This window comes from Poecile atricapillus, chromosome 2 (assembly GCF_030490865.1).
Source record: "Poecile atricapillus isolate bPoeAtr1 chromosome 2, bPoeAtr1.hap1, whole genome shotgun sequence".
Taxonomy (NCBI): domain Eukaryota; kingdom Metazoa; phylum Chordata; class Aves; order Passeriformes; family Paridae; genus Poecile; species Poecile atricapillus.
In genome coordinates this window covers 66398363-66417195 of record NC_081250.1, presented here as the reverse complement: position 1 = coordinate 66417195, position 18833 = coordinate 66398363, and the positions used below count along the sequence as shown (strand labels likewise).

Below are 18833 nucleotides of genomic sequence, written 5' to 3'. Positions count from 1 at the left end.
CACCACAGTCTGGCAGTGCAGGCATCACTCTTATCCAGCCCCATTCCTGCAGGGTCTGTTTTATACCACCACAGGCTTTTTTGGTTTTTTCACCCCTCTCTCCCTCTCTCTCTCCTTTTTGTTGTTGGCAGTGTGATTGCTAACCTGGGCAGTGATTTTCAGTCTGGAAGGCAAGTGAATGTCAGGGAGGAGCTGGAGAGTGTGCAAATAGAGAGTGGCATACGTTCCTGGCTCTCTGTTACAACACTGAGGCAGAAAGGACTTGTAGCTGCCAAGGGAAGTGGGAATTTCCTCGAGTGTGGAAAATGGAAAGCTGACTGGATTCAGGCTGCAAAGAACTCCCTTTCTTGGTGGTTGTCCATGTGGGTTTATTTTCAACATTTATTGTGGTCCCTTCATAATCACAGCTTGCTAGACCAGTAAAAACAGCACCTCGTGCTCTCTGCAGGGCAGGCTGATAATTACTCACAGCCAACAGTGGCAGAACCAAGGCAGGCAGCCAGCCAGGGAGCATGTTCCTACCTGTAATTCATCCAGAGGACATGTTCCTACCTGTAACTCATCCAGGGTACATGTTCCTACCTGCAACTCAGTGTGGAGGATGGTTTATTGATAGTGAGGTGATGGGAGGGTAGGAGCTGCCTGCCTCCCACACCCATTGCTTGTGCTAGGGCAGCTCCATGGCAGCTGCGTCAGGGATGCATGTGAAAGGCAAATTCTCTCCTCCTGGCCCAGGAAAAGGTCAGATGCAGTGTGACTTTGGAAAGAGTCAGTGGGAAATATCTCCTGGAGGAGTCTGGTTGGCATGTTGATGTGGTTTCTTGTAAAGGTGGCTATACTCTGAGACAAAACTCTTGGCTGGTCAGTTGAAAGTCCTTCACAACTAAATGTGATGGGAATACCTGTGAACAGCCTGTGCTTTAAGGTAAAGGGTTGGAATACACGAAAACTTGCATGTGTAACCTGTTTTTCTATTCTTTGCAAGCTTACAATGTAGGTTCTCAAATATCACCTACCAGAGGATCTGCAAGATTCCTTTCAAAAGATGTATTTCTAGACCATGGACAGTTTCAGATCACTTCTCTTTAATAGAGAGGAGAAAAGGAAAAGTATTCCTTCTGTTCTCTTGAAAAAACACATGATTCTTAGCACTGTTGCAATCATATTCATCATAGCATTATCCAAACTTATTTTTCATGAGCAATGTTTCTTTTTGAGGATCACTGCTGGAGGAAGAGAGCTGGAACTAGATGAACAGAAAGTCTGGGCAAAATTTGAAGCCTCTATGCTTCTTTCCCCATTGAATGTGCTCACCCAAGCTTTCTACCTTCCACACTGAAGTACTTTCCTAGCCTGGCTATTCCACATGGGGATGATGTGCAATCACATGAAGAAGGGAGGCGGGCCAAGGCCAGCAGGGCCAGGACAGTATAGACATAAAGGAGATAAACCCACACATATTTGAAACCAGCAATTTCTGCTATTCAGTGGTTAGCTGCAGTGCAGTAAATCCATCCCTTGTGCACAGCTACTGATATCAACAGATTTAAATGCAAGATGTGTTTGGCTCAGTGTGTGGAATCAAACGTTCCTCTAATCTGGTGATTTTCAGATTAGCATCGAGTATCACAAGTTGCAGCGAGAGACCACTATCCTTCTTGGACCTCCCAAGCAAGTTGCAGGAGCCTGGGGAGCAGGGCAGGGGCCTCAGCTCTCCCAGGTAATGCAAGAGGGGGCAGAGGACCAGATCCCTACCCTCTTCTCATGCCTTTTAATTAGCTGGAATTCAAACAAGCTAACTGAGGACTGTGATAATTTCATTTCATATATTGGGGGGTGGAAACCTGCCTGTATTTCCCAATTCTTTAGGACATGTGTAAAGACAACAGATATAACAGAAGGGGCCATGAATGGAACATGCTGTGAAAAAAAGGTAATTGTCTTGATGAGATTGCAGTTTATAAATATAGCAACTCCATCATCCAAAAAGGAGTTTCTGTGCCAAAGCCTTCTACATTAGAAATAAACCTATTTCATCATAGATCAAATATTTCTCCAGGCATCATGTTTGTACAAACTGAACTTATTTGCCAGTCACTAAAATTAGTCTGCTGTTCTTTTGCACCTCAGGAGATCTTGGTCCTACTGCGCATAAGTGGAAGAACTAAAAATTCTGCCTGCAATGTGGATGGACACTTATATTTCTTAGTCTAAGTCAAGAGATTTAGATACAAGAATTCCTAGCTGGTGTCAGACAACACTTAATCTTCTGCTAAGTCCTCCAAGGCACCATAAGCATGGGGTGCTATTTCACAGGATGAAATTAATTTCCTTTTCTTATGCCAAACCAATCCTGCTTGTTTCAGTCAGAGCTCCTGGAGGCAAAGGGATCATGCCACAAGAGGACCACTGCAAGGATTTCTCAGTTTTGGCCATGCCCCGTGTTATTACCACTTTTCTTTTCAGGAGGTGAGTTTGGCAAGAGAAAGTTTTCCAGTGTGCCAGGCCTCCCTCAGGATATGCCGCCTGGCGGGATTGCGAGGGGAGGGGAAAGGCACAGCAGCTCTCTGTTGAGGCAGCACCACTTGAATGAAGCATGCCTGAAAAATTCCTAACCACAGATCTGCTGTTAGCTGCAGCAAGATAAAAGGCATATTTTGTGAAAGTAACACATTCCAGTGTTGCACGTGTGAGTCAGGAGATGGACAGCATGCGCATGAGTGCTTGCTCTGTTTGTTTGAGTCCACCATTTTGCATCTGTAGGATGAAACATTTATTATTTCTGCTTAATAACAGATCTTGAGACCATCCTACCCGGCTGTGAGCCACATAATAGGGGTGTAATGTGCTTTGTTATTTTACTGTGGTTTTCTCTTTTGTTGAAAGGTATTTTTCTGATTATGCTATTTTTCTGAGGCCAAATGCAAGATGCAGTAGTAGAACTGTGGTAGCTGGGATGATTTAAGGGTAAAAGAGAAAAAAGCTTTGTTTTTTCGATTAAAAATATTTTGTCAGATCAAGTAATGTGGCTGGAAATATAGACAAGATTTCCACCTCAGTATCCCTTTGTCATGTCTCTTTCTTTCCCACCTTTCCCAGCTTTCCTAGCTGGTCCCATACAAGGTGCCAATTCTCCCATAGCAGGGCAGGACTCAAGTGCTGTCGCACTATTTGCTAATCCAGGGATAAGGGGAAGTCAAACTGTCATCTCCATAGACCTGTGATCCAAAATGATCCTTTAAAGATGATCTTTCCCTTTTGAAGTCGTTAACCACCCAACATACAGTTATCCGAAGTAAAAGCGGAATTGCCTATCTTTCCAAAAGTTATGCTTTAACTCAGCCACAAAATGTAGGTTTGATAAAAGATTAGATTTACAAGGTGAGATTGCACAGTTTGCCCTGTGCCAGGGACCAATTATATTATCAAACTGGTTCCTTCTGGATTTAAAATTTAATCTCTGTGAAAAGTAGCCCACTGTTTTAAGCTATGGCTGTATGCAGGATGGAGCATACTTAGAAAATGGTCTCTGCTGCATCTCTTTCAGCCATCTCATGCTGGCATATCCATCTGTTTATTGTGTTTCCTGTGTTCCTGCAAGGCAGTGCTTTGCTGGCCTTCTGATGGTATCTGAGTGCATTCACAGATGAGAAGAAGGTGTGGAAAAAATACCCTTTACCTGAAGCAGACTGAGATTCCTGCAGTTGCAGGGCTGGCAGTCCACAGCTGGATGAATTTCCCCATTCTCTTGTGCTGGAGGCACAAGCTGCATTTTTGCAGGCTGTGGGAGCCATGGGATCGTGGGTCTCTGTAAACCTGCTGGGTTTCAAGCAGCAATAAAGTCCACTTTGAGCCGTGTCTATCCATGCCTGCATTGCTCCTGAATCTCCACGTTGCCTTACAAGGTTTTGCTGCCAAAGCTCACACTGTACCGATTTTACTAAAGTAAATCCTTAATACAGGACCAAGTTGACCTCTGTTAAAAAAATTATAACATTCACAGAAAATATGTATATTGTCTGCAGAAATACATCACTCTTTCTTCAAGAAGTGACCAGCCCTCTTCTTTGCAGGTGTTACAGGGAAAGACAATGTCAATAGGTCTGGAGAGGTAAGATCTGTAACTTGTACACAGACATGTTTCCTTGAATCCCTTAAAAAATGACAAAATGTATTCTTCAAACAGAAATCATCAGTGTTTAAAACTTGCAGGAAAAAACCAAAATGGTATTTTTGTAAATCCTTGCTTCACATCATGGATTATCCTAAGCGCATCTATTGCTGAAGTCAACCTTCCCTCCTGCCATGCTTCCCCCTCACACCCCCCTCTCCAGGTTTTCCTGTCTCTCTGCACTGAGTTGGAGCCTCTCGCTTTCACAAGTGATGCCCTTCCTGACCCCTGGCTCTGTATCTGCTCACACATTCCTCTCTTATCTTGCTCTCAGGCTGCTCCAGATTCCCCCCAGACCATAGACCATACTAGACCACATGTGTTTACAGAGCCTAGCTTGGTGCCTTCTAACAAAACTGGCTTTTATCCTGACACTGAGTCATATGACCTTCCCCTCTTTTTTCCAAAACCTTCTGTATATGCATGAACCCTTTAAACAGCGGCATCCGAAATGTTTCTCCATCCATCTCCATATTTGTAAGTCTGCATATATGATCAATGTTTATATTAGGTAGCTGTTATGCTGTTCTGAGTCTGTTCTAGCTTTATTTTACCTAGACTGTGGTGACCTCCGGGCAAAGGCTCTGCTGTGCATGTTTCTAAATCATTAAATACACCATTAATGCTCAAAAAATAAGAACATTATTCGTCTTTGAAAGGACTTTGAAATTAATTTTATGTGTGGAAGCAGCTTAAGAAAAATCTGTGGGGTGAGAATTTAGTCAATAAAGTCAATGGGAATTCTGCTGCAGGGTGTTTCTGAGTACAGTCTTGCAATTATTGTTATCCTCTAGCAGGTTTAGGTTATTAGTTTGCTTTGACTTTATTTTTATATTGATAAATATATGAAGTTCCCTTTCACTTTTAAATGTCACAGATTCAAATGTCTTCTGGTTTTGTAAATTTGTAAAATTGACTACATTTTGTTTGTTAAAATAATGTGGCCTCAGTGAAGCATATGTTTTTCCCCAAATGGGTCACATGGGGCAACAACTCCTCTTTTAGGGCGATACCCAGCTCCAAGGAGAGAAGGCTCTAAAATGCACCGAATGCGTGTTGCTATAACACACCTATGCCTAAATATGTGGTGCTGTTACAAACTTCAGCCCTGTAGAAATCCTATTGTTTATCATTGTGAGAGGCTCCACCCCAAACAGTAATTAGGGCAAAGCTCCTGTCATAAACCCGCTGGCATCCCAAGTGAAGTCGGTGTTCTCTGGAAACAGAGGTTATCTCCTCCTTTTGCTGCTGGTCCTTTGAACTTCCTGTGGTCAGGGAATCCTCCTGGTTTCAGCTAGAATAACAATTATGAAACTATGCCTGCTCTCCTGGCTGGGGTTCGTGTCTAATTAACTTTAACAGGAGTCATAATTTTAAGAGTGATTTCTCAAAAGCGTTATAACTCAAGACAATTAAGGCTTGAGAGAGAGTGCGCGAGACAGGGAAGGGAGGAAAACAGAGGCACTCCTTGGGGCAGGGCACTTCATGCGTATTAAGGAGATGTGACTCATTCCTGCCTCTAGTCCCAGCAGAAGTAATACCTTCTGAATAAGTTCTGCATGCAAGATAAAAACTTGTTTGCTGCTGCAAAAATTGTATCGCGCTTGTTAGAACAAGCACCCTGATGGGCTATTCCCATCAAAAACAAGGGCACACAGCAGTGGATTTTTCAGTATGTTGGTGTAAATTTTGCACACGGTTTTCAGCTCATCAAAGTCTGCAGAAAAAAGGGATTAAAGGGAAGGAAATGCAGATGAATGAATGAATGAATGCAGTCACTCTTCTGGAGAAGGATGTTTTTATTCTTGTTATGCATGAAATACATGGTAGTGCATATAGAATATACCCATCAGTCAATCTGATAGGCAAAACCTGATTTTCTTGAGGACATGTGAAACTAGAAGGGAAATTATAGCAAAGCAGAACATGAAAATCCTGGGGACCTCTAGGTCTGACTTTTTGTGTGTTTATTTAAAAGTAGCTCTGCATGCAGTACTGTATATATATATACAGATAGATATTATCTTAAACCAGGGCATCCCACAGACCTCTCACAGAATCACAAAATCTCTCATGGGCATGATGCCAAGGAGGATAACGTGCATGAAGGATGTATGTTCTGCAAACATACAGGAAATCAGGTTTTGTGACAGAAATCTGAAATGCTTGTTTGAAATCTGAAACGGTTTTAAGGAAAACTCCTGCTGCTACTACAGGGGTGATCCCTCTCATTACTAGTAGCATGATGATTCTAGAGGAAACAGGGTGGTTTTTTACTAGAAAATTGGCTCAGAGCAAGTTTAACCAAACAGAGCCAGCCAGAGTACACAAAATCCTAACTGATGTTAATGGGGATGGACTGTTGCTAAATCCATGTGGACTATTTCACTGAAGGACTGTAGCCACAGTTTCCCCTGGAGCAGCCTTCCAGTATCCCTGCAGAAAGCTGTTCATCTGCTCCAGATGAAGCAACACAGCAAAATTCATATCTCAGTATGACAAGAGACTATGAGCAAGCCTTCACAACCCGTGGTCTGCTCAGGAAAGAAACCCTGACCACCTTGGGAAGAAAAGTCTGACCTAGGCAGTGGAGCATCTTGTGTCCTTGGAGCTGACAGCTGGGAATTTTGTGCCCTCTGGGAGGGAGAGAGTTGATTTTCTCAATGAAGAAGCCTGGGGGCAAACCAGCATATAAGTGGTATGGACAATCAGGGGCCCAGGAGTGAAAGAGGGAGCAAACCGCAATGACAGTGTAGATGTGTCCTAAGGATGATGTCTAATGGTTTTACAACATATTGTTGTAAGCAATGAACATTAATCTTTGGCTGTAAATCAGCTTGTTTGCCATTTACTCATAATAATTTTGCATTGTTTTCTGCTTGTTATATTTCTAATGTTAGCACAGCTGTTATGTTGTCTCATCTCATTAGTTTTTTGGCTCATTTGGCACCTCCCAGAGATGCCAAAATACAGGGGAGATTTTTGGAAAGTATTTCATCACTATTGTTACTGGCAAAATTATGACCAGCTCTAATGTTTTAGCATGCTTGAATGTGAATATCACTAACACTTGGACACTTGGACACATCTATGTCCCTTATTCTTCCATCATAAAAACAATGCTGACAGCTCCACCTTCTCCTGGCTGCTATCATCCAGCAGCAAGAAATAAATTTAAAAGTAAAATGAAAGGAAGGCTAGGAAAACCTTGTCTTTATCCACCCAAAAGGCAGAAGTATCAGGGTCTCTACTGAATCTGGCAGAATTTGGGTGTATGCTACTGAATGACAAAGAAGGTGATTTATAACCTTTGGAACGAGGACATTCCAGGGCAGATTGGTGCTCTCAGGCTGCTAGCAAACCTTTTTGAGGGATGGTGGTGAATGCAAAAGCTTTGTTACTTGAATGAGGTGTTGTTTTGGAATAGTCAAGATGGATTTACCAAGGCTGGATCATCAGATCACACAGGCTTTGCAGGACCTCTAGAGGTCTCTCATCCCACCCCTCCACAAAGTAGTTCCAGGTAAAGCAGGTTGCTCAGGGTCTTGCCCGGCTGGATTTTGAGTTATCTCCAGGGTGGAGACACCACAGCCTCCCTGGGCACCAGCTCCAGTGTTTACCCTCATGGTAAATTTATTTTCCCTAATATTGACTGGGAATTTCCCCTGCTTGACAAAACTGATTGCTCTGTGTGATAAGGGAAGAAGAGTGGTTGTTATCTGCTCTGAGTTTAACTTAATGTTAGGCATGATTTCCTAGAGAACCCTGGTATCTAGGTTGGAGCATTCTGGTCTGAACAGGTGGATAAGTAGGTGGGTGAAAAACTGCCTAGTTTCTTGAGCTTAAAGGGTTCATATTCTACCTGGAGGCTTTTATAAGCAGAATTCCTCAGGGATCTATTCAGACAATTTAATATCTTTGTCAGTGATGTGAAAGTGGAGACAGTGTGCACCCTCACCAAGCCTGCAGCTGACACCAAACTCACCAAAGGAGAGCAACTAACACATGTCAGGACCTCAGACTCAAAGACCTGAGCAGCTGGAGGAAGGGACCAACAGGAACCTCATAACATTTGACAAGGACAAATGTGAGGTCCTGCAACTAGGGTGAAGGTGCTCCTTGCAGAAGTACAGGCCTCTGTTGAGCTCTGCAGGCAAAACTCCACAGCCAAATATGTCCAATACACATGAAAGTCCCTTCCTCCTCCTGCCCAGCACCACGGCATAGGAGGTCTCCTTGGGCACAGTGTCTCTCTCAAAACACTTTCCATGTGCCCATTGCCCAGCTCACAGGAAGCCCTGAGTGCTCCCACCTCTCCCAGGAGAGCCAGGTTGTGCTTCCTCTCGTTCTTGTCTGCATCAACAAGGTGCATTAGCTACAGGAGCACAAGAAAGCGCAGTCTAGTTCATAATTATTATTTTATTGCTTTCTTGCAGACAAAACTTTTTTCAAGGATGTGGCTAGAGTCTGTTCTGGAGGTGAGGCCATACCAGTCATGCAACTGGCAGGACTGGACTTCTGCACTTGTTCTTAATTGAAACTCATACTACATTTAACAGAGTGGCATGGGCAAGTCAAGTTTCTGCTTATATTGAAGGAAATATATACAGTATATATTATATTATGTATACAGTGTATATATTATATAATAGTATAGTGCATATATATACACTATATATATATATGGCATAGTATATATAGTATATATTATATATGTATACAGTGCATTACATAGTCTTTCATATTGAGTGGTTTTATAGTATCTGTTCACAGGCATTTTAAACCCTACCTGAGCACACTTTTGTCACTGAGACCTATGCAAATGGCATAGGAGGCATCATCATACAGTGAGCTGATCTGGATTCCTACAATGCCATTTGGAGGTAATTTCCTAGGAATCCATGCAGAAAAGAAATTAAAACTGTTGACCCCTCTGTGCCAGCATAGGTGCTCTGAGCTATGCCAAGAAAGTTAACACAAAGTAATAATTTTTCTTCCTTGTTTCCCATAAAAGTTGTGTTGTATACAGAGGGTTGATTCTGGCTGGATGCCAGGCACCCACCAAAGCCATTCTACCACTACCCTCCACAAGTGGACAGGAGAGAGAAAACAGAACGAAAGGTCATGAGTTGAGATAAGGACCAGGAGAGAGATGACTCACTGAATACTATCATGGGCAAAACAGATTCAGCTTGGGGATATTAATTGAATTTATTACCAACAAAATCAAAGTAGGATAATGAGAAGTAACATAAATCTTCAAAACACCTTCCCCCATCCTTCCCTCCTTCCCATTTCTACCTCTTCTGCCATGGTGGCACAGGGAGACAGAGAATGGGGTTTATGGTCAGGGCATCACAGGATGTTCCTGCTGCTGCTCAGTGAGCAGCTTCCCCTGCTCCAGCTTGGTGTCCTCCTAGAGGAAACAGTTCTCCATGAACTTCTCCAGTGTGAGTCCATCTCATGGTAACAGCTCTCTACAAAGTGTTCCCACAGGGGTCACCTTTCCACAGGGTGTAGTCAGTCCTTCAGGCACAGCCTGCTCCAGCATGGGTCCCCTATGGCGTCACAAGTCCTTCCAGGAGACCTGCACCAGTGTAGGCTCCTCTTTCTACAGGTCTACAGGTGGAAAGAGGAGTCTGCTCCAGGGGACTTCCCACAGGTTCACGGGCATCCACCTGTTCTAGTGTGGGCTCCTGCATGAGCTGCAGGTGGATCTCTGCATCCCCCTGGTCCTCCATGCAGGGGCACAGCTGCCTCACCATGGTCTGCACCACAGGCTGCAGGGGAATTTCAGCTCCTGGAACACATCCTCCTCCTTCTCCTTCTACACTGATCTTGGTGTCTGTATGGCTGTTCCTCTCACATATTCTGACTCTGCTCTTCTCTGGCTGCAAATTACTTCTGCAATAAATTTTTCCTCCTTAAATATGTTATCACAGAGGTGTTATGATCACTCCTGATCCTGGCCTTGGCCAGTGATGGGTCTGTCCCGGAGCTTTCTGGCACTGGTTCTGGAGAAACTTCTGGCAGTTTCTTGTAGAAGTCACCCCTGCAGTCCATCTGCTACCAAAACCAGGCCATGCAAACTCAACATAGTTATCAGCCTTGCTGCTTCTTGTGCTGCTAATCATGCAAAAAATGAGTATTTTTATGGAGACAGCTGATGTTTCCTAAAGGGAGCTAAATCACCCTAGCAGAAAAGTGGAGCTAAACAGAAAAAGAGGAAATTAAACAGTAATTTTATTTCCTATGTATCTTACTCAGACCTACTTACATAGAGAAGATATTGTAGATACCCAACACATCCAAATCAGATGGAGAACTGGGAAGAAAACACTGATGCAAAGTAGCTTCTTTAGCATCTCATCATATTAGGACTTTAATTTTCTGGTCTCTTTATCAGACTTTTATAATTACATGGAGCAGAGAATGAGAAGGCAGAAAATTAAATGCAATTGATTCTGCTATTTGAACTACAGGGCTCGTGTAGGTGTTTGGGGGGAAGAAGCAAAGCACAGCAGCTCCAGAATGCTGAGCAGCAGAACTACAGCGATAAGTGAGGAGGAGGAGAAGGAGGAGAATATTACAAGTCTGAGAGAATCTTAGGTAGCACTGGAATTTGGTCTAGACTGGAGAACACTTCCACATTTACATTGCCACATCTTGAAAGCTGCAGAAATCACAGATGTTTCATGATCCCCAGTGGCTGCCTTGTAGTATTCTGGTCCCTCTGATGACAACTGCTTGAGGTTTAAATGAGTTCTAGCAATGGTTGTGCCTTTATAATGGAGGAAAATACAACTGGAATAAAAGAGATCCCATTTCTGATCAACATGACTCAGCTGGAGGGAGGAAAGAGGCTGACTTCAACTTCTCACTTCTGAATTTGTCATTAGAGAGTTAAGGGACATGCGTGAGAGAAGGCTGCCTCTTTTTTCCTTTCTTTCCTCGCTGGTAATACAAACTTGATAGTAATAAAATCCCCTGTTGAATGATGAGAATAAAAAGGACTCTTAGGAAACTTTCTGAAGTCAAGTTTTATTTATTTGGAAAGGTTTTTTCTGCACCCATCAATTCTTAAAGCTGCCTTTGCCAAGTAGTGCAAGGTTCCTTTGGTGTGGTGAGCTCTTGCTGGCTGGGTGTACAAGCACGCACAACTGGAGCACACAACACTGCGATAACATCTGGAATTTGTACAGCAGGTATCTTGGTAAGGAGGTTTCCAATTCTACCAGAACATAAATTGCCCTCCGTAGCCTCAGGGTTTTGGAGAACAAAATATTCCTTTAAGGATGACACCTCCACTCCTCAGCTGTGAGAAGCAGAGTTTCTGGCACAGTAAAGAACTGAATTTTTACTTTCCTTGGTTGTTATCAAAGTAGTTGTGGTATGACCTACAAATTGAACATGAAATGACAGGTCTGCTTGCAAAAACTAGTGCAAAGTTATATTCCTTTATATATATTAGATCCAATTCTCCATTATCCTCCACAGTCTTGGATGTACTATAAAAGTTCAGCATAGGGGAGTTGTACATGAAAACCTTTTCATGAAGTTTTACCCTTCCCTCCTCCATTAAGTTGCTAAAGATGCTTGGAACCTTTATAGCTGCTCTGATCTGGTATTCCCTCTTAAAAGGTATTTTAAATTATGGTGGTTACATTTTAATAAGGCTATCAGTGCCTCAGGCCAGTGCCATAACCCAGTTATTTGAGATGTGGGATGACAAACATCTGTTACAATGTGCAACTTTGCTGATGGAAGATTCACTCTAATGAGGGGGAACTCTGGGTGTCTACAGGGCAGCTGTAGAGGCTCCCATTTGATCCTTCACTTTCATTTCAAAGAATGAGGACACAAGCAGAAGAAAGGGATGGGTGTCAATAAAATCATGGTGCTCCTTATCCCCTTGGGCTTGAAGACACCTGGGTGTAAATTAGAGCAGCCTCAGTGTGAAGCAAGTGTCAAGATCCCTTGAGAGCTTCTACTGTCCTACTTCTCACCTTTTGCTGTGTGTGGTTGAACAGCTCTGTGGTATCTAACAACAATTATCAAAATGTCTGAATAATGAGGAGCAGATGCACCTTGACAAAAGTTCATATTTTTAAAAAATAATTAATCTTCGTAAATGAATGCATTTTGCGTGCATGGTATGAGACTGAAAAGATTGCTGCCCAACTACTAAAGAATAATTAGTCAGAAATAGCCTTGTATTGCTCTCAGCACTATTAAGTATCTTGAGATATGTTAACTTCTCAAGCTCTAGCAAATATCACCAGGTGTTGGTGAAAGAAACAGAATGGTGAAGTGAGACTTTAAAGGAACCATAATAATGTAATATTAAATATTTGACCTTGTGCAGTCACTGCTTGAGTGCTCTACTTGCAGCAACGTGAAATCAAGAGCTGTGTAGAAATAGTGTGTGCATGCTCTGTGGGTCATGGTAGGACCATGCTGGGAAAACAATGTCCCATGCTGGTCTCCTCCAACTGAAGCTGAAGAGTGAGGCATCCTGAAACTTTTTGTCTGAGTAGTCAGTCAGGTTTGACAAGACTGACACATCCCTTACCACACCCTCTACTTTTGCATGGTATAGAAGGAATTGTGCAGTCCTAAGCTTCATTCCTCTTGATTAATTCAAAGGCTTTTTTTTTTTTTTTTTAACCCTGCCAGAGACTTGAGATGGTAATATTCCAGGGATTGTCTGAAAGGAGCACAGAGGCTGTTCAGGGACCTGGAAATGACAGCTCTCAGCAGGCAGTCCTGGACTTGGCTGGACACAAGCTCACAGTGAGCACACTGTATCAGTCGTACCCTGCCCTCCAAAAACTCTCAAACATTCACTGGGGCATATCTACATTTTAAAGTGAATTTTGCTGCAGGGCCCTTTAAATCATAATTAGACACTATTTGAGTGTATTTAAGATGTATCTTCCCCGTGACAGGGATACAGCTGAGTAAGTTGTCTGACCCCTCTCAGTTTGTTATTAATGACATTTTGGACCACGTCTACTGTTGCTCAGAGGTCTTCCTACTGGCACCAGCCTCGCTTCACATGCATGGAACAGCTCAGACTGTGGAGTGTTAACTGTCAGTTTTCTGGGAAGAATTCTGCCTGAGCAAAGGAAGGATGTTGAAATTCCCAGGACTGGCTTTCACGTCATCACAAACATGGACTTTGAGAATGCTGCCACTCAGTCCAAGCTGCCTCTTCCCAGGCAGCCCCTGCACAGGAGGAGTGGTGCACATCAAGCACCTTACAAAGACACAGGGCCAGATTAGTGGCTTGCACGTGAAAACTTGTCCTTACTGCCTAAAACCGTGGGAGTTAGGAACACAAGAGTCACATACTGGTTTATCTGGATGATTTGATCTGTTTGGAAGGCCAGAGATGATTTTTTTGCAAGCTACAATAATGGAAATCAGTTATCAAGTCATACTCAGATTTGTACTTTGAATGCCAGATGTCACTGGTTATCAATGTATTTCAACAACTTTAAATTTATTTGGTTCCTATCCAGGCAAGGAGAGCATTAAAGAGAGGATGCCATTAGATAAGCTCAGAGGAGGCCACGTGAAGTAGGAGGGGCTGGCAACTATTGCCAAAAGCAATGAATTAAGCCATTGAGGGGAATTTCAGTGTGCCCCCAGGAATTCAGTTCTTAAGTAACATACAGAGGTTTCCCTGGTACAGACAGGGACCGACACAGCGTGTTAAATTCAGTTCAGGTAGTGTCCAGGGTAAAGACCCTCTATCCAGCAGCCTAAGCCCTAACCCTAAAATAGGGGTTTTGGGTCTACCATTTGGGGTTGGAAAGGAGGCTTTCATTAAAATTAAAGAGATATTCTAAATAAAACTCTGTTTAGTGAAGCAGTCATCAGCTGCTGACATTTTCCCTCTTTGGAACTGCTGTCTCCTAATACCCTCATGGTGTCTGCAATTCTAAGGGAGGCACATTAGGAGACAGGGCTGCAGTGTGGACACTAGCTCTGGCTTGGGTTCAGGTGCCTGTAGGGAATATTATATCTCCTTTAGACTAACTAGTTTAAAGAGGGGTTCCTAAGATCTAAGCAATTTTAATAGAGCCTTACCTTAGGAGACAGAACTCTGCTAAAGGAGATGAGCTATAAACACCAAATTACCACATTTTATTCTCTCCTGCATGTAGTTTTCCTTGGGAGGAAAATTGTGGTTTGGTTTGAGTGGGAAGGGACCCTATAGATCATCTACTTACATCCCCACTGCCATGGGGAGGGACACTATGAGACTGCAGTTTGCAGTTTACTGGCCATTTGCACTCAAAAACTCCTTGATGCCAAAGAAAGTCAAGGAACTTAGGATGTGGCCTTAGGTATATCAGGACTGGGCCTTTCTAGGAATAGCAGAGCAAGGTTTAAGTGAGATCATCCAGCTATTACACTGATATTTCCATGCATTTAGATGAATTTCAAGCAATACCTATGTGACTTCAAGATAACTGAGTCCAGCTAGGGTAAGCACCCAAGAAACACTGACTGTTTCAGCAAATTTAATTATTTGTATCTATTTCTTTACTTTCTCTATGTATTAAAACATTCAAGATAGGAGAACTGTGCTGCTCAAAGTATCATCTCAGTCTTATCCTCTTGTCCTCATTTCAGTGGGGCTAACTGTGCAATTAGGACCACCAGAACCCAGTCATTATTTAAGTATTTAAGGACTTTTTTCTACCTGTCCGGGTAGCAGTGACTCATCCAGGCCTCTGGGTGTATCTCACACACTCTGTCTCCATCACAGATAATGGTGTGTCTCACTGAGCTGGCACACCAGTCCAAGCTGAAGGGTGAGGCTGATTGGAGGTGGCGCTAAAACTGAGCAAGAACCTCAAATCAGTGTAATACTTTTGGATCTCTAAATATGCATAAGTATAAATGGACAGCTTTCAAAGGGACTTGCTGGGAAAAAAAAAAAAACAAAAAAGAAAAAGCTTTATGTTTGTATGTCTAAATACAAATTCCTGGCTTGATACACCACCATGCAAAAATCTGACTTTTATGTATATTGGTGGTACTGATTCAGAGATCTGTATTTATGTTTCAAAAAGTTTGAACTGGAGTATCAAAGCATAAAGTTCAAGTTTCCCTCATTCTGCATTTCCTACCTATTCTACATCTGTTTTCTACTTTTTTCCTTCCTTCTTTACAGCATTAAGCCTCTATATTTGTTTTTCTTACTCATCCTTATTTTGTATTCTGCTCCCTTATGGCTTTGAAATGTAATGCCAAACCATCCAATCGTGCAGATGTAATCTGTATTCAAAACAGCATCCCAAATCCACATATTTACACAAATATATATGTATGTCTGCATACATATATATTTGCACTCATATGTAATGATTCACATTACATATAATACAGCATATATATTACAATATAAAAGTCACTGTATGACTTCACATATAATAAGCCACCTTGCATTCTGCCTCTTCATAGTGCTCTTTACAGCTCCGGGCAGTGCCACCAGGATGCCCTTCAGGAGCAAGCAAGCCCACGTTTGCTTGGAGGAGCTCTTATGCCTCCTCTACGCCGCACTTCGCCCATCACCTCCAGCAGCAGGGCAGATTCTCATGTCACCTGTGCCATGGTGCTCCCACAGAGTCCCAGCAGTTTCAATGGCACTGTGGAGAACTGCACTTGTTTGGTTTTCTTTAGAATAGTTTAGGAAGTCTTGTCCTTTGCTATGTTTACCTAGTTGTTACTTACTGTCCCATGACCTATCACTTGGATTTGAAATGCCAGGGAAACGAGGAGTGCAGAAAAGACAGAAACAGGCCCAAGAATTTATGCATGGTGTGGGCTGCTTGTAATCTCACACAAGTTTAAAAACCTTCCAGCAGGCGTGCTGTCGCAGAGCATCAGGTGGCTGATACGGCTGGCTCATGTACTACACGCCGGGGTGAAAGCCTCAGGATCACTTCAGAAAAGCCTGGCACGGTTATTCATGAGTGGCTGCTGCTTCTAAAAACCTGGCCATCTTTGTTTTCCCACAAATGGACGAGTGGCCAGACCAGCTGAGGCAGTGCCACTGAGACTAGATGGGATACGGTGCTCAGTTGACACTTGAGACTAATCCGATGGTCACCGGCTGGCAACAAAGGCCCCTCTGGGCATCCTACAGCAAACTGCCTTTGCCGACACCCTCTACACGCATGAATGTGTTAAAATGAGCTTGTCTCCTAAGATACAGCCTATTTGAAAATTAAACACAACTTTCAGAGCACCAGAAGGCGGGAATCAAGAAAATCTGAGGAGAAAAGACAAGTTTAAATGCCTGTTTCTGAGTATATTCTTTCTCAGGCACAAATGTAGCCAGCGCATGGCACTAGCCCAACATTCACGCACTGAGGCACAAGTTCCAGCCCTGTTTCATAAATGCACTGGGCTTGGAGTGCCCAAAGCCCTCCTGAACGTGTGACTCTGTGTATTTTGGAATTGATGAAACACGCACGTCGTTTTCCCGAAGTGTATCGCCACCCTGTGATGCGCAGGGCAGAGGGCAGCTGCCAGCGGACCAGAGCCATCCTCGACGGAGTGGTGCCGATTTGGCCAGCGCTGCCTTGCTCAGGTGCCGGGCTCTTTCCGGAGAGGCACGAAGATGTTTGGTGCCCAGGGCACGCTGGCCCCGTCCATGTTCCCCAGCCGTCGGGCGAGCCGCCCCCCGCCCCGCGGCTTCGGCCGCAGCTCCAGGCAAGCGCCAGCCCGCAAACACTGTACAGGTCGGGAGGAAGGTTCCAGCGGGCTCCAGCCTCCGCTGGCGACTCCCGAGGACAGCACACGCACCGGGAAAGGTGGTGGAAACACCGGTGCGACGGTGACAGAGGCCGTGCGGTGCCCGGCGGCCACCGGGGAGCGACACGGCGGCGGGCGGGGGGCCAGGGCCGCGGAGGAACCCGGGGCGGCCGCTGAGGAGGAGCGGAGGACGCAGGCGAGGCGCGGCTCCACGCCCAGGAGCGCCGCTTAAAACCACCACGGAAAGGTGTGGCCTCGCCTTTCCTCTGCCGGCGGGGAGGGGACGGGACGGGACCTCCGCTCTTGCCGCCGCCGCCAGCAGCCCTCGCCGCCCGCCCGGCTCCACAGCGCGCTCCTGCCCTGCCCTCACCTGCCCTCACCTGCGGGCCGCCCCGATCCCCGGCTCCCGGCCCTTCCCCGGCCCTCGGCCGACTGCGAGGGAGCGGCGGCACCGCGGCGGGCGCTGCCGGCCGTGAATGCCTTTCCTGCCGTCGGGTCCGGCTCGGTGTCCCGGTCGCTTTGCCCCTCGCCCCGCGTGGCCCCGGGCGGCTCCCCCGCTGCCATGAGCATCAACGGCGGGTCCCACCCGCGCATCAACACCCTGGGCCGGATGGCCAGGGCAGAGTCGGGCACCGACCTGCGCTACGAGATGAGCTCCCATGTCGTGGGGGGCGGCGGCGGCGGCGGCGGCGGCGGCGGCACCACCACTCACACCCACAAGACCTACTACTACCAGAAGACCTACGGGGGGGACTACGCCTCCGACGGATACGGGTAGGTGCGGGTCCAGCCGGCCCCCGGCCCCGCTCCCTCGGGGCCACCTTCGGACAGCTGCCGTGAGCCCGCTCGCGGTGGGATTCCCTAGGTGCGAGCTCGAAAGTTTCTTTTTCCTGTTCCTCCCTGAGGCGTCTTAACTTCTAAAAGGCTTTTAAATGCAAGCGAAGAACTCACTTTTCAAAAACCGCTGCTGGTGTTGACTCTCCTTGAAGAGAGTAGCAGGACTAAAAAACACGATTCCCATTTGCACCGAGGGCTGTAAATGGGTCTGTGCCGGCTGTGTTGACCCAGCAGTTCCGTGCTGATAAACCCCCACTCTGCTCAGTGACGCAAAACAAGCTGAACTGAAGCGAATTGCTTTATACCCCATACACCCAGGCTCTGCCTTCCCCAACTAGTTGCATGGCTAGGGCTATAAAACCATTTTAACTAGTGGGAAATGTTCTCTTGTTAGTTTTTGAGTTTGTTTCTAGTTTGTGTGCGGCCTTGGAGTTTAAGCCGTGATCTTTTACAGAGCAATCCCTGACATTTGGTGGCAGGGGGCAGAGATACATCACAAGCAACATCGGTCTGCTCTCCTCACCTCTTACCTTTCTAACTTTCCACTTGCCCTGGTGCTGTGAGCACAGTCAAGATCTTGTAGGCAGAGTGCCAGGCTTGTGAATCCTGGCTTGGGGAATGCCTGTTCTCATGGATGCAGCAATCTGTGCACATCAAGTCTGACAAGGACCTTCTGCAGAGTGCAATAAACATTGAAGACTTCTCCATTTACCTCCTTGTCTGGGAGTTCACAGGACTGAAAGCAGGCAACAGTTACAGTCACTGAAGGAAGCAGTGCTGGTGCATGGTACAGCACCATCGCAAAGCACAGCTGGTGATGACTGGTTTCTGTGTGTGGAATGGCTCTGTTATGTCTATTTGGTCTAATTATGGATGCCACTGACTCAGGAATTGATGCAGAAGCCCTGTCATGTATTTTGTGTTAGCATTTAAGGCCTAGATTTATGTATAGTACACAATTAGATTGCAGAGGGGTGAGAATTAAATGTACATAATAAATAAACAGCAGATGAGAAAAGGCTTTTATATCAAACAGATCTATTAGTGGCCG

General features: G+C 45.0%; 1 protein-coding gene across 4 annotated transcripts in view; it reads left to right on the top strand.

Moving 5' to 3' along the window:
• The first annotated feature begins 4576 nt into the window (after positions 1–4576).
• DSP (desmoplakin) overlaps positions 4577–18833 on the top strand; it is a 53215-nt gene continuing 38958 nt past the window's right edge. The window contains exon 1 of one of the 4 annotated variants that reach the window (XM_058833222.1): positions 4577–4648. In XM_058833222.1, the coding sequence (XP_058689205.1) occupies positions 4623–4648 (26 nt within the window). In that variant the 5' untranslated portion in view covers positions 4577–4622. Of the gene's footprint in view, positions 4649–17231; positions 17720–18833 lie in introns of those variants that run through there. The other 3 variants (XM_058833224.1, XM_058833226.1, XM_058833225.1) reach the window with 3 other exon arrangements.